This window comes from Megalops cyprinoides, chromosome 3 (assembly GCF_013368585.1).
Source record: "Megalops cyprinoides isolate fMegCyp1 chromosome 3, fMegCyp1.pri, whole genome shotgun sequence".
Taxonomy (NCBI): Eukaryota; Metazoa; Chordata; class Actinopteri; order Elopiformes; family Megalopidae; genus Megalops; species Megalops cyprinoides.
The window spans coordinates 23712838-23729149 of record NC_050585.1 but is presented as its reverse complement, the minus strand read 5'-3'; the positions used below and the strand labels follow the sequence as shown (position 1 = coordinate 23729149).

General features: G+C 42.2%; 1 protein-coding gene across 2 annotated transcripts in view; it reads right to left on the bottom strand.

Annotated features, from left to right (window-relative positions):
• LOC118775231 (protocadherin-1-like) overlaps positions 1-15490 on the bottom strand; it is a 33267-nt gene extending 17777 nt beyond the window's left edge. For both annotated transcript variants that reach the window (XM_036525042.1, XM_036525043.1), the window contains exons 1-3: positions 14807-15490; positions 8769-9593; positions 5588-7780 (exon numbers count right to left, since the gene is read on the bottom strand). In XM_036525042.1, coding sequence (XP_036380935.1) covers positions 5588-7780; positions 8769-9566 — 2991 coding nt within the window. In that variant the 5' untranslated portion in view covers positions 9567-9593; positions 14807-15490. The remainder of the gene's footprint in view (positions 1-5587; positions 7781-8768; positions 9594-14806) is intronic.
• Between the last annotated feature and the right edge of the window lie 822 nt (positions 15491-16312).

Genomic DNA, 16312 nt, shown 5'->3' with positions numbered 1-16312 from the left:
TTAGAAAATCAAAATTGGATGTTCTATATATTATAAAACGTTTGTCAGCAGATTTCAAAAGGATCTCTTGAAAGTATAAATATGACTCTTTGAAGCTATGACCCAGCAGAGTTATGTATTTTTGCAGAAATAACTCTTTGTGGATATTACCCTGCAGAGTTATCATTCTGTACAGAAATGTCTCTTTGGAGAAATGAACCTGTAGAAATATGATTCTGTGAAGTCATGACACTTTGGAGATTTAGAGAAGTGACTTTTATTTTGTCAAGAGTTTGTCCCTTGTCCTTATTCAGACCCACATCTTCACAGGTGTGCTTTCGGGTATCACCATCTACATCTGGCTATTTTTGTGGCCACATAAAATGTCTGAATTTTGTGTTCAACTTTAGTTCGACAGTACTGAAATAACTGTTTGGAAGCATGCCTAAAGGTGTTGTGGTTTTTATGAGAGACAAGCCAAAAAGTGCTGTGCAGGTATGGGGTAAAGGGCAAAGTTCTCAGTGCTGTATATGTATGTGGCAAAGGGCCTAACTCTTAGTTCTGTAGTTCTTAGTTCTTAGTTCTGAGACTTCTAGGTATGGGGTAAAGGGTCTAACTCTCAGTTGTGTATAGGCATGGAGTGTAGGCCGAACCCTACAGCCCAGCTTTGTGTCATTGGCAAGGGTTTCCTTGTCTCTCCACTCTCTTGCACCGCATGATTTGTGAGTTAACCTGTGAGTGAGTTCCACAGATGATGTCAGAGGTATGATGCCTATCCTCCACTTGGTTTACACCTCACTGAATATAGCTTAACAACAGCTGTCGGCTGTGTGCAAGTGTATCAGAGGATTGCATTTTTCTCACTTCAGTGCGCCAGCATGAGTACAGAGGTTGCCACAGTGCAACAAGCATACCACTGTATACAACCGGTGATCACAAACTGCGCTGCATAAATGGAAAAATGCAGAAAAAAAGTAACGATTCATGTCCATTGAACATAACAAATCCCACCCACTGCAGCAAAAACAACCAGTTTTTCGGGTAGATTTTACTTCTACTATTTTGGTTTCTCCTTTTTACTCACTGAGAGAGGAATCAGTGAGTGAGGGGTGCGGGTACTAAGCTGCTTATAGATGAAACCACTTATCTCTCAGGCATAAAGCAGCTAAAATGTGGTGTGATAAATTATACCAGCAAAAGGAAATGCTTCCAGAAGCTCAGGATCTCAATGTGCCCCAGATTTCCCCAAGCAAATGACAGTAAGAAACAGGGTACAAGCACCCTACTGACTGAGGAAAAGGTACGAAGAAAGAATGAAAAGCAGAATGCAAGAGCCTGTGGCTTTCTACAATTGCTAGCACAGGGAATAAAGTGAATGAAGCCTAATGTCACTGCCAGCATTTTGATTTTCTTTTCTCTCTCATTAGTCTTTTTGTCTCTTTGTGGCATGGACTTCTCTTCAAGAACTTTGCCAGATCTGAATTAAATTTTATACACTCATTACAGTAGGTTGGTGAGCAGAGCTTTAGGTAACGGCTTCTGTGAGTTACGCTTAAAGCCAGTGATGTTAGGGTAGTGGGCAGCAGAGCACTTTCCGTTTAGTTAGGATTGTTGCGTTGGGGGTTGGGTCAACTGCAGGGCTGCAGACCTCTTTCAATGTACGCTACACTGGCAATGCTCAGTCTTAGGTCGCCCCCACTGTGGCTGAAAAAGGTGTTTTTCATACTTCTTTGGACAATTTAAGTTTCCTCAGCTGTCAAATCTTTAAATGAATGCCAGTATTCTCTAAACCCCAAGGAAATAAAAAGTATTGTGTCTTACCAAACTTTTCTTCTAAATCAAACCTCCAATAGCATACACGGCTTTGAAAATTAAAAACTGGGTGACAGATGACATAGAGCAATTTTTGGTCTCATGCACAGTTTGGCAACTGGCCCTTTCTTTCTTTGCTTTTATGTGTTCACCATGTGGAAAGCCTTATTTTATTTTTGATGAATGTAAACCTTACAGCACACTTTGTAGAACACTTAGTAAGTCATTTACACTTGGTGTCAAATTGTTTGTCACAATGTATATGGTGAATACACATTCATGTTCTTATGGTAATCTCCCCATAATCCTTCATTTCCTCAAGATTCATATCTTAAAGAAAGTTTATAATATACAACCACTTATTGTTGAATTAAAATATTCAAGACTACACCACTGGTTAGGTTATATTTCATAAGGCAAATAAACATTATTTTGCATTTAATTTTTTTTTTGCTCTTCTTCACCCATGGGATCGCACCCATGCAATCCTTCAATACAGTCACCTGCAGCCAGTGGCTGCTTCACACATTAGAAGTCCCACAGTGCACTACAAGACAGCCACAAACATTTGCACTCTCTGTCCCTAGTGTAACATCCAGTTTGTCATGGAGCTGGGAAACCTGTGAGACTACACCCAACCTTAAACTTACAAGAAGAAGAATTAATTCATTACTTATTAATTTTAAAATGTAATTCCATTCAAGTGTATTAGAAATCTCACTAAAATATCCTAAATTAATTGCCTACACATTGTGATTTTTGGATACCTTTGAATATTTACACGGTCAGCAATGTGCTCTGCTGTACTCTCTCCTCCACTCTTTTACTTTTCCTCTCCTTCTTTACTGGCACCAGGTCTGAGGCTGGAGTAAATAAAAGGCCATATTCAGCGTGTTTTCAGTGTATTTTCATATCCAGTATGGCACTGGTTATTGTAGCACTGTATGGCAGACTGAAAGATGCTTAGATATTGTCACATTTTTTCTGTATGCAATCTTGCTCAAGTGCTCTTATTGTAAGTACTTATATGCCTTTGCTTTGTAAGATATGGATGAGCGTGTCTTCCATAAGACTAAACATAAATGTAAATATGTTTAATGCTATTAAGAAGTATGAATGCATTTAGTCCCCTCATTGCATATTACTCTTCTTCTTTATGGTGTTGTTACAGAACTTTCATGTGAGCTTTTCCTTCTTTGCGTGGCACTCATTATTCATACTCCTGTGTGTAGTGTTAGCGTTGCTATCACCATGGAAACCTCTAGGCCCTACACCACATTTGTGTTCGCCAAATTTGGTTTGAAAGCCTCTCTGTGAAACAAGATTTTCTCATTAACCCAGAAACCCAGGCTTTCGGAGAGACACAGATTGCTGCCTCTCTCACGCATTCGTGCCCACCCTGCCATATCTCTACAGCCAGAGAGAGGTAAAATATCAGCTCTGATGAAAGAGACTTCTGGAAAAGCTGTAGGATAATAAAATCATTTATTCCCTCAATCCGGCCCACAGGCAAACACACTCTCTCAGCCCCAGAGTCTGGTCTCCAGGTAAACACTTCAGCTCTCAGCCCCTGGATGGTGCAGCTGTGTGGAAGACTGCAGAAGGTTTACTGCCTGTTACATCATTTGGTGATTTCTATCCCGTCTGGCAGCCTCTTCAATCAGCTCACAGACCCTCTGGAATCAGTGTGATAATAAAGCAATCACAGTTGACTTGTTATAGGAAAATTTTGGGACAGGTGTTAGAGTATGTCGTCAGATATATTTATTGGCTGATTTGCAGGAGTTTTTAGCTGTCCTTTTCGGGAGATACATGAGAAGATACAAAACTAGAGTTTAAAAGAACAGCTGACAGTTCTGTCTTCCCATTTCTTTGCTGCTCACACCAAAAGCAGGAGAGATAAGGATGAGAAACAACAGACAAAAAAGTAGAGAGTGGGGTTTTAATTGTGTTGATATTTCAATCAGTGATTATTTTTTTTTACAAATGCTTTTTTCATGCCCTAATAAAAATAGAAACCGATGACCTGCTTCTAACGTCTCTCAGACAGTTTCTAAGAACTGACAGAAAGACAGAGAAGGAGGCACCTCATTAAAAAGCTCTATGTGAAAAAGGCATCTCACTTTTGCCCCAGCTGAGCCAATTAACACTGCTGTTCCCAATGTGAGCAGGTGGTCTCCCAGCAACCATTTTCTGGATGTCACACATTTAAGACAGGGTGGATAGGGAATTTTAGGGCAGGTCATCCTTATCTCTGACATCAGGAGTAAAGTGCTACAGGAGGCTGAATTGTCTTAAAGATGGATCATCTTGGAAGGAAAGGATGGCCATTTTGACTTTGTTTCTTCATTAGAACGCCGGCTTATTCTAAAACAGCATAAATTTCAATTGTTGCCACTTGGCAATGAAAATATGTTTTTCTTCACACAAACTATAAAAAAGTCATCTAGTGTGTCACCAAGTATGTTTTTCATATTTTATAAAATAACAATGCATATTAGCCTTATTTTAAACATGATTTTATTGCCTTGTACGAATGAGGAAACCCTGTTTAGGAATTGCCAAATATACATTTGACTTCTTTTACAGTGACAACACTGTGCTTAATTAGTTTGGTTCCAATCCATCTAAAGTTCATTTCTCTCTGTAATTTATCTAATCCAAATCAAAACTACTTTTATAGTGTAACACTTGCAATACATGTTCACAATGTAGAGAGATTCCAAGACTGGAAGAAGAGACAAATGCTTGATGAAAACATCAGTAATCTGGGAATGTTCTTGACTTGGGCTATTGTTAAATGTTATGTGTTGGAGTGATTTGTGGTGTGAAGTGTGAAGTGGTTACTTTCACATTTCCAAAACTATTTCAGATTTGATCAATGCTGTAATACTTTTTAAGGTATTTTTGAAAAATCTGATTAAGAAAAACACTACTCTTAATATTTATATAAACATTTATGGTCTCCAGGCCCACCATTAAAAAACACAGAGAAATGTGATATACAGTTACATGTATTGCAATGGTAGGTTTTGGAGACAGAATAGGATGTCAGTTTTTTTAACTCTATAGTTTTTGGAACATTCTCTGTTTGAATGAATGAAACATTTCTCACTCCTAAAAAGAACACGAGACACGAGAATAGACACGAGAATATCAAACAAGGACATGTGAATTCAAAACCAATCAAACTGAAACAGATTCAGACATTCTGATTATAGATTCATAAAATTTGATTTGGAAATTTTAAGACCATTTCTCTACACAGGGCTGGATTCCTTTAAAAGAGGAAATTTAGCAGATTTGATAGGAGATGAAGACTAGTGGGAGCCTCTGCAATCAGCCTCTGTAAAAACAGTGTTTAACAGCATTCAAGCCTCTGTACATCAGCTATGCAAGATGCTGGCTTTACCTGTGATTTATCTCGCAATTTACTAAAACCCCAGTAAATTACAATGGTCTAATTAAAGCCATTTTTCACAAGCTGACATCAAGATGGAAGGTATGGTTCATAATTGAAGCATTCTTCACAGTGCGAAAGACAGTACTTGTGTAGAAGTACTTTCCCCTCACTGGATATTCCTAAGAGGCAATTTAATCATCCTCAGCAGGTTGGGTATGAATATGTTTATGAGAAACTTGAAAAATAGATAATGTTTTTAAAAGCGAGAACATATTCCTCACTCATGTCAGTAAGTAGTGTAGGTAAAGAACCTGTTTGACTGGTTTCATTCCACACATCAGTGCCCAACATCAGCCACCTCTCCAGCCCTGTCCTATTTAGGCAGTCTCCTACCTGTTTGTTGCTGTATTTTTGGGTGTTTGGCTTGTAGCTGTGATCTGAATATTGATCGGAGCTGATGGAGTTCTCGTCACCAGTCCCCACAAAGGTGTTGGTGGCGGGGAGGTCCTGCACAACCTGGTGCTTCTTGGAGGCCGACGGCGACTGGGGCTGCAGCTGGATAGAGGGCAGGGGGGAGTTGGAGCGGTAGTGTCGCCCCAAGTCGGGGCTGCCCGGGGGGTAGTTCAGTGGCAGGTGGATCCTGGGGCTGTCATTAACCCCATCAAGGCTGAATTTTAGACTCTTCTGAAGGCTGGCCTCTTCCTCCTCATCCTCTTCCAATGGCTTTGCCTGTTTGGGAGCTGCACCTTTCTTCCCCTTTTTGCCCTTCTTGCTCTTAGGAGCCTGTTTAGGGGCAAAGGAGTCCTTGGTCTCCTTCTTACCAGCCTGGTACCCGCTCTTAGCCTCATGCTGCAGATGGTGCCGGACAACCACCACGATGATAATGATGAAGATGACCCCAGTGATGCCTGCCAGGCTGCCATACAGGATGTTGCTGTGGTGAGAGGTCAGGCTGAGGTCAGGCTCCCCAGCAATGTCTGTGTCCAGTGGGGTGTACAGGCTGTGCCCCACCAGAGACTCCAGCAGGGTGATGTTGCCGATGGTCTCATTCACATAGATGTGCACCAGGGCAGTGGTGTGTTTTGGGGGCTTGCCCTTGTCACTCACCCTGACCACAAGTCTGTGGAGGCCTTTATGTTTTTGGGTTAACTCCTTAGCCAGTGTGATCTCCCCATCAGAGGGTGATATTCGGAAGAGGTTGTGGGGGTTTCCACTGGCTATGCTATAAACCAACTCTGCGTTGGGCCCAATGTCAATGTCTTCGGCCTCCACTCTTTCCACTTGGCTTTCAGGGCTGGTTAAAGGAGAGAGACATTTGTAGGAGGAGTTTGAAGGCTTAGTGACATAGGGGGCATTGTCATTTTCATCCAGCACATTGATTGTTACTCCAACAAAGGAGGACCTTGGAGGGTCTCCACCATCCACTGCCTTCAAGCGAAATGTGTAGGTGCTCTCCTTCTCCCGGTCAAATGAGATGCTGGAAAGGATGGTGCCAGTGCCATTTTGGATGACAAAGTTTCCATCATCCGACTCTGCAGAAAGTTGAACCTGTGCATTCTCACCTTTGTCTGCATCCGTGACTGTCACCATGCCGACAGGACTAAGGGGAGGCATGTTCTCCAGGACGGAGAAGCTGTAGCTGCTCAGCATGAACTTGGGATCATTGTCATTGCGGTCAAGCACTCTGACCAGGACTGAGGCCATCCCGCGGTGGCTGGGGACACCCTTGTCAGTTGCTGCTACGTGGAACTGGTAGCGCTCTCTGTGCTCTCGGTCCAGGCGATTCCTCACTTGGACCTCCCCTGTGTCGGCATTGATTTCAAATAGTCCCTTTGTGGAGGAGTCCACCACAATGATGCTGTATGTGAGCTCAGCATTGGTGCCGCTGTCAGCATCTGTTGCCGTGACATCCAGGACCTTATCCCCAGGCTCGTTCTCCTCTGTGAAATCCACTTCAAATTGGCTTGGAGAAAAGACAGGGGAGTTGTCATTCACATCCATAACTTGAACTTTGAGAGAGTTTGTACTGGAGAGCGCTGGGTTGCCTGAGTCCACAGCTACAATCTCAACCCTGTAATCCTTGACATGCTCATAGTCCAGGGGCGTGGTCGTTTGCAGAAAGTATTTCCTCTTGTGGTCATTAGGGGTATCACCAGCTGGCCTTAGCTGGAAAGGGACATCCCCTGCAACCACACATGTGACAACGGCATTCTCCCCCTCATCCCGGTCTGACACCTGCACCAGTGCAACTGCAGTGCCAGTGGGCATGTCCTCAGAGATGTTGGCCACGCCGTCCTGGTGGGTTACCAGCCCAATGCCACGGATCTCAATGGTGGGGGCATTGTCATTCTGATCCTTTATGTTGATGGATACGTAGACCTTGGAACTTTTTGGCATTGACCCTTTATCCCTTGCAACCACATAGAACTTCATGGAGGTAAACTCCTCACGATCCACATGCCCCTTCACATAGATTATACCTGTAGAGTGGTCAATCCGCAGAAGCCTCTGAGTGGCCTCTGAGGCTTGGTGCAGGGTGTACTCAATCTCCCCATTAGGTCCCATGTCAGAGTCATTGGCTTTCACCTGCAATTGCAGAATGGAGAGCATGGAGATATTAGGTGAGATAACATGGTACTGAGATAAGCTCCAGGCACACTGTCACACTACAGCCACCTAACTGTCACATTTCTCACTGATATGGCCACCTTACTGTCACTGACTGATATAGCTGCTGAATTGTAACAGTATACACTAAAATAGCAGCTGAGCAGTATCATTACTAACTAATGTAGCAGTCTTGCAATATCATTATTGATATAGCAGCCCAGCTGTAACATTACAGACTGAAATAGCTTTATTGATTGGGAGCTTACAGCAACATTACAGAGTGATAGCTAACAGTGCACCAAGAACTGACTGTTTCCTCTTGGCCCTACCTTCTACAGAAAACATCAATGCGTTGCATGATTCATTACAACATCATTCTGAATACCAAATAGCATAATTTTGTTATGATTTTGTTTAAATACCTAACATTTGTGGGGTAATGGCTAAAAAAACAATTTATTCCATGGAAATAATTGTTGACTAAATGAGCAACCTCTGAAATACAGATGAACCCATCAACAAGCTAAGTATCACAACCCTCTAAATGAAACTCTTACAACGTAGCATTAGTCTCAGTGTTGAAAGTCTCTTGAAGACAGCTTCCACTCTACTCAGCAGTCAACAATTAACACCTTTTTAAAAGGCCAAACATCTGCTAAAATACCACTTTTCGGTTTCCCATGTGGCAGCACTATTAGATAATGCTGGAACCCCATTAAAATCACAACTTTTTGCAATACTCAGCCGGTTGCACTACAGTTTCATGCCTGGATAGCAGTAATTGCCAGTAATCCACTAACATTTTAGAACTGCACCAAAGAAAAGTGTCCTACACTGATGATGTCCTATGTGACTGATTGGCATTAGTACGGCTGAACAATTGTACACTACACAACACATATATGATGACCAATAACACAGCTGGACAGTCCCACAGATGATGCAAGCATTGTAGATGTTCTACCTGCAGAACGGAGTGCCCCACGGCGCTGTTCTCAGACAGCTCTGCCTCGTAAATGGACTTCTCGAATTTGGGTGCATTGTCGTTAGCGTCGGTGACGATGACCCTCAGCAGGGCGCTGCTGTAGCGTGAGGGGCTCCCCCCATCCACCACTTTGATGTTGAGGTCGTACGAATCCTTCTGCTCACGGTCCAGGTTGCCCATGACGATAAGCTGAGGCAGCTTCTCACCCCGGTCCTCTGCCACCTGCAGGCCAAAGAGTGCCACTGCATCTGGACCCGTGGTGAGGGCATAGTCCACCACGCCATTCCTCTCTGAGTCTCGGTCAGTGGCCACAGGAACTGAAAACAAGGTCCCGGGGTGAGTGCTCTCCGGGACAGAGATGGTCAGGATGGGGGACGGGAACTGCGGCGTGTTGTCATTCACGTCCAGAACCTCGATCCGTCCCTCAATAAGCCGTGGGCTCTGGTTCTGGTTCAGGTCAGTAATCGACACCTCAAACTCCAGGAAGCAGGGGTCTGCCTTAAGCACAGCCCGACAGTCCTTCAGGTTCTCCCTGTCGATGGGAACCTCCGTGGTGAAGATGTCTCCCGTTTTTCCATCCACACGCAGGTAGGGAGTGCCCACCTCCAGTTTGTAAAGGTGTCCAGAATCTGGGAGGCCCTGGTCTGCAGCGAGGCTGCCGATCAAAGTGCTGGGAGGCTGCTCCTCCTGCATTCTGTACAGAACACCAGCGAGAGTCAAGCGGCAGGAGCCCAGCAGCGCAGCCCACACCAGCACAGTACCCAGCCTCAGCTCCATCACACAGCTGCTGGGCACCGCTTCAGCCTATGAAGAACAAACAACATGGGGACAACGTTAACAGCACCAACACAAACTCCCAGGTACATAATGAGCTATTTATGCAGGTGCAAGTATACCAGTGTGTGTATGTGTGTGAGGAGGATACATGGTTTTATGAATCCACACACCAAGCCAATGATAGTATGAGTGTCCACAACACAACAATTTGCTTTCCTCTCAAATTTTTGTTGATGATGAATCATATTATGATATTAGTAAACTTGACTTGCATGCACTTCTCATGCAAACTGCGCTAAATATTTTACAATCCAGAAAAGAACAAGACAGACAAAAATAAAACAGAATTAATAAAATAAATAAACAAGATTAAAAGACACAATAAAAATCAGTCACTGCAACACAATGTAAAACTTCATTAAAAGCTACTTTGTAAAAATGCATTTTCAAAAAGGTTTTAAAAGACACAAGCTTGGCAGCGTTTATCTTGTCAGGGAGCATGTTCCAGAGTCTAGGAGTCTTGACTGTTCTAAGTCTAGATTCTGGAATAGTTCAATCATACATCTCGTTGAAGTTCTCTCTCAGCAGTAAGGGGTTAACAGTTCTGCATTATAATCACGGGCCAGCCAATGCCTCGCTTTAAAAGTAATTATCAGACCATAAAATCAATACGATAAGTCATTAGCAACCATTACAGTGAGGCAAGGATAAATGTTATGTGACATTTACAGTAGTCCAGCTGAGAGGAAATGAAAGCATGAACGATCTTCTCAGTGTCTGCAGGAAATAAATATGACCTAGTTTTGGCAATGTTTCTCAGCTGGTAATAACGAGATTGTATTAGCTTTTAGTATACAGCTAAAACTTGAGGAAGGGCTCAAATATAACCCCAAAGTTCCTGGAGGCTGCTGTCACACTGGAGCTGGGCAGGAGGGACTTTAAGTGGATGCATCTAAATTTAGATTTTCTGTCTTATCCTTATTTTACTGTAAAAAATTACAACCCCATCCAGCAATTAATATAACTCAGACAAGCCTGCAACTTCTTCAGATCACTAGGATTAACAAACATACATCAGTATAAAAAGATACATCGCGCTTGCATAAAATATGGCCAAGAGGAAGCATGTAGATAGAAAATAAAATTGTGTCCATGATTAATCCTTGAGGCACTCCACAGGTAATTGCAGCTAAGTATATGTGAGCACCAATCCAGACACAAAACTAGAGATAAGAAAAACAGAGCAAAACTTGTGATATCAACTCATTTTTTAATACCATCCAATATAATGATATGATCAACTGTACTGAAGGCAGCAATGATATCTAATAAAACTGAAATAGAGGAATTATGAGCATCAGCATTTCTGAGAAGGTCATCGGTCAGTTTAAGTATGGCAGTTTCAATGCTTCCATTGAATAACAGCCAGTAATTTTTGAGAAAGGTTATTTGTACTCATAAAAAGCTAATTGTTTGGTGATCACCTTTTCTAGAATCTTTGAGATAAAGGGCAACTTGGAAATTGTTCTAAAGTTCGTTAAAAGAGAAGTATTCAGATTCTTCAGAACAGATTGCCCATTTAAAACAAGTGGGGCCTGGACCTGTAGCCAGAGAGCTGTTAATAATGTCCTGAACAGACAGTACATAACCTCCTTCATTAATCTTGTACGGAACAATATCCATTTGACCAGTATATGATTTCATGTGAGCCACTACTTCAGTAAGACCCTCGGCTGAAATGGGGTCAGCATGGGCTCCTTCCACTTACTACCAACCAGCAACGCATCCTCCTCCCAAGTAACACTGCTGCTAACACTCCCCTTTCTGAACTCCGGTAAATCTTCCTACAGCTTCACCCACTCAATACACAGAAACCCCACCCCAACATCAGTTCTATCCACTTAGACCAGTAAGACCCCCAAAGTAACTCCAATAACACTGGCTCCACCCACTTAGGCCACTAACCCCCCCCCTCCAGCATCAGCCCTTCATTCATTGTCTCTGGCAGATGGTGTATGTTAACAATTATGTGTACCCACACTAGCCATATACGAGTATGTGAAACTCAAACATTTCATCTGACTGCTTCCACTCAGAAACAGCCTCACAACTCTTACTGTGCGCATGCAAGCTCACAGTGGTTTTAGCTTATAGAAGGAGCGCTTTTGAGGATTTGCTGACACAAATTATCAAAGAAGATTTGCTTTTTATAATGAACACCAGTCACCCCTCCTCTAACACCAGCTTCCCTTTCTCCTTACTGAACCTCAGTAACCCCTTTTCCAACATCAGCTCCCCCCCTGAATCTAGGTAGCCCCTTCCCTAACACCTTCTTCCCCCCTGAATCTCAGTAAACCCCTCCCCTAACACCTGCTTCCACCCTGAATCTCAGTAGCCAATCCCCTAAAACCAACTTCTGCCTGAAACTCAGTAACCCTTTTCTCAGCTCCCTTTTGCAAGTTAATTACAGTATTTAACACCATAGCGTCTATACAGCTCTGTCTTTGAATAAGTCACTGTACACCTGGAAAAATGCCACTGTTTGGTGAGCAGTTAGATGATCATGGCATTTTTCCATCTTGCTCCAATGACCTCTTAATCAGTATTCCAGGGTGTTAATTGATTTGGTTGATACCCATTCTATGCACTTTGGCTGATACCCATTTGATCTGCATGTCAGGATGAATAATCATGCCTGCTGGCACACAACATCTCCTTTTCTGTCCAGCATACAGCATCAACGCTGGTACATAACAACCAGTCCTGTCTCATTTAGGCAAGACCAGTCATTTTCAACACCAAAGTTTCAATAACTTGGAGTGCTCATGAGAAGCTTTTAAAAGAAATTATACATTTTTTAATTTAAGTCATTAATTCTACACACAATTTTATCAGTTTCAACTGTAAAACATGTTCCATATCCCTCCTGAAACACAAAGAAACCATTCAAGACAAGACTGATGGTTTATGGTAATTTCAGCACACTCTTTCGTAGTCTGAAAAGTTATGCAAAGTTATGATTCATCAGGGATTCATCTTCAATGTTGTCAATATTGTAAAAAAAAAAATTAAAAGATCAATTTAGGTAAATGTACTTCTGTGACTGACAAATGAAGGAAAGGTTTGACATGAGGGCTCCACCCTTATGTCTGGGTAAATCAGGCGTGGAAATACTGGATATAAGCAATGGAATAAACACCAAAACTTAGGAACAGTACTAGCTTATATTTATATAAATGACACACATTGTAACACATATGTTTTGGAACACTGGAAATAAGATGATTTTGTAATCTTCATGCAGTTTTTTGGAAATTAATTAAATGGCTAACTAAGGATGATTAATTGTTAGCTAGTTCTTAGAAACATAAATTTTCTTTAGTTAATGGTATTTATACAGCTTTCATCCCGCATTTCAATCAACCCTGGAAATCCCTGAGGAAGAAAAAGTGATTATTTCAATTGGCCAGTAGATGCCGCCATTTCTCCAAGTAATAAGGCAGTTGAAAATTCACAGAACAACATTGAACTAATAAATGAGGACAGACTGTAACATAAAACACACACACAAACACATACAGTATAATAACTATAGAATTTCCAGTACAACAGAATTTAATATGACAAAGTGCAGTTAACCAGAGCGGAAAGGGAACACATCTTTCCAAAACTGATCTTGACAACACAGGAAACCATGAAAACCATGAGGTCAAATATCAACAATAAGAGATGCTACTTGTTTCTTACCCTTTCTCAACTCAGTAAAAACCCCAAATGGCAGGGAGAGGAGAAAGATGATGTTGAACATGCCACAGGACTTGCATCTCTCAAAAAAGCATTGCAGTTTGCAAAGCACGTGCAATTATGCAGAGCAGCTGGCATAGTTTACATGTCACATGTTTCTATGCAGTTGGATCCTTGATGAGGAAATTTAGGTTATGTACCTTGCCCAAAGGTACAGCTGCAAAGTGGTAACCTTTGGGTTACAAGTCCTGCCCCTTACCAATACATCTCACATCAGCCTGTCTGCATTATCTACAGTCTGCAAATGACTGCACAACAACCTCTCTGCATCCTCTAGTCTGCAGTTGACTGCACAGCAACCTGTCTGCACCCTCTAGTCTGCAGCTGACTGCACAACAACCTGTCTGCATCCTCTAGTCTGCAAATGATTGTGCGGTAACCTGTCTGCATCCTCTACAACATGCATCTTGCAGCTTTCAGCAACTCTATCATCATTACTGTCCTCTCTGCAACTTGTAGAATGCCCGGAATTCTGCCCTTAACAACTATTCTAAACCCACCTTCTATTGCCATGCTTGCAGCTTGATTGTTCCATTTCGTCGATATGTGTAGGTTGTTTTATTGAAAAAGACAAGTTGTTCCATATTATGCCTGCGTCTTCAATTAATTCTGATTCAAGCTACACTCTGTGCTACTAGGACCAACGCACTTGGCTGGTTTAAAAAGCATATAATGCTTCACGAATTAGATTGAATTTTCAGTTGAGGAGTGGTTATACGCGATTGCAAAGCGAACTCGTGAACGCTCAGAGAGAAGAATCAATACATATGCAAGCCTCTGAACCAGACGATCTCCCGCCGGGGATTGCTCTGCGATAGACGCAGAGAAAATGCCATTTCATGTCATCGAAACATAAATGCAATCCAGGACCAACAAATACACGCTTGTTCAGACTGTACAGAGCATACCCCAACACTAGATCAGAGAAAGGCAGCATGGATACAGTCGCTAATGGGAGATGAATGAGATAAATACAATGGACATTACAGTGGTGGCAAACAAGTGTTCCCTTCAGGCACGGATAAAAACGGCCCAGGCGTGTCTCTGCGCTCGCGACCTGATGCTTTTGAGTTGGAGTACTGAATGCATACTGGTGTATTTAAGCCTCCTTATCAAAATTTACTTCGCTCATTTTCACGGATTTGGTCGGTTAATTGTTACTGGTGGTAGACTGTGCATCTGGCGAAGACGAATAATGAGGAAATGATACACAGCCAAGGGACATAACTAGTCAGCGGGATGCTTTTCCTACAATGTTGGTTAGTCATTTAAGTAACTATACAGGTAACAAACTCACAACTGTATATAGGCTACATTTTAGTTATAACATTAACACTTCAAATTACATTTAAACTTGTCACGACTACATCATTTTGGAAACATTTTGAATTCCGTCACCAAATGTTTATCTCAATGTATTAATGCACATATTATACCTAATATCTTTAGCCATACAGTGGATACCTTCCCGATGTAGAAATTTCTTCTCTGTACGGTTCTGCCGAAATAGGAGGCGCGGTTCCTCTTGGCTCCCAGACGCAAACACTTCAGCCTTCTACCCCCCACGATGCAGCGTCCACTATTCAGGAAAACACAATTCCCACAGTGACAAAATCCACAGGAACTGTGCCCCCCAGTTGCCCGGACCTTGGTGAATGTCCACGAAATTCCAAAACATTCCAGTTTAAATCTCAGAGCTGCACCAACAACACAAACAACGTGCCCCTATTGTTTCTTGCAAACAACAGAGAACTCGAAGGGTCAGCAGATGCGAACGGTTGTCACAGCATTCCGTCGCTTTGTCTATTGCCCACGAAGAATAATTCGACACTGGCACGACGCTATATGCTCTACCGTTACTGTAGCTTTATTGAAGTTTTCCCATTCGCTGCGCATTTAAACCCACACGTACAACAGGCTGTTTTCGTCAGATTCCAGACCTCAGTGGGGATATCCGTCTGTCCTCTCTGTTACTGTCGATAGCTGTGCGATTCGCTCGCAGACGGGCAAGATTTCCGTGGCTACACCATGCGCGCCTGTGTTTGAGGCGTTTTCTTGTTACCCTGTCTCTGGCTCTTCCGGAGCATGAACGGCAGAGAGAGGGTAGTGCTTTCTCAGACAGTTGAAACTCGACAGGTTCTCTTTCGCATCGTCTGTCGCCCGAGCTAGATATTTGCTAGAGTATTTTGGGTTTGTCATACCATTTCGCATTGACAACACAGTGCAAATTATAGGTAGCCGACATAAATTATGTCATGTGTCATTAAAGTGTCATAAACGCTGTTTTAAAGGTGACTATGAACGAGTCGTGTTTTTCTATATCGTATGTGCATTTACTTTTATTCCTTTTGTGCGCATTTAATTAACATTGAAACTGTTAAGAAAAAAAAAAAAAACACGTCTATAGAAGTCCACGCGCCAGCACTCTTCTCTCACACCCAACTGATCGCCGGGTGTGGCTCCGCCGCGTATATAAACAGGCTGTAGTACTGAGTATTACTGCTCCTGCTTTAATTTTCTGCAGCTGGGGAATTTAACTTTAATTTTTTCCTAATGTATTTAATTCACGTTTTGTAAATGAAGTCCTTTGGGTGCCTTAGACATCTGTCACTTAAAGGCACAACTCTTAGGTTTAATTTCCCTCCCTTAGCTAATATTTTTCAAATTCAACATAACATTGAACAATGTTACACAAATGTTTTTACACAAAAGTAAAAAAAAAAGTTCTCATCTTAATGGAGCCTCACACAATACAATACAAAGTTCAACTTTTCTGCTTCGATATATGTCCACCTACTTTGTGTGATTTTTAAACTTTGAATGCGATGAACAACATAGGAGGTATATGTTTGCTTACCTTCAAGGAGGACTTACTGATGTGAGACAAATGTGTTTTTTAGGTATGAATGAACATTGTTAAGAACACACACACACACACACAC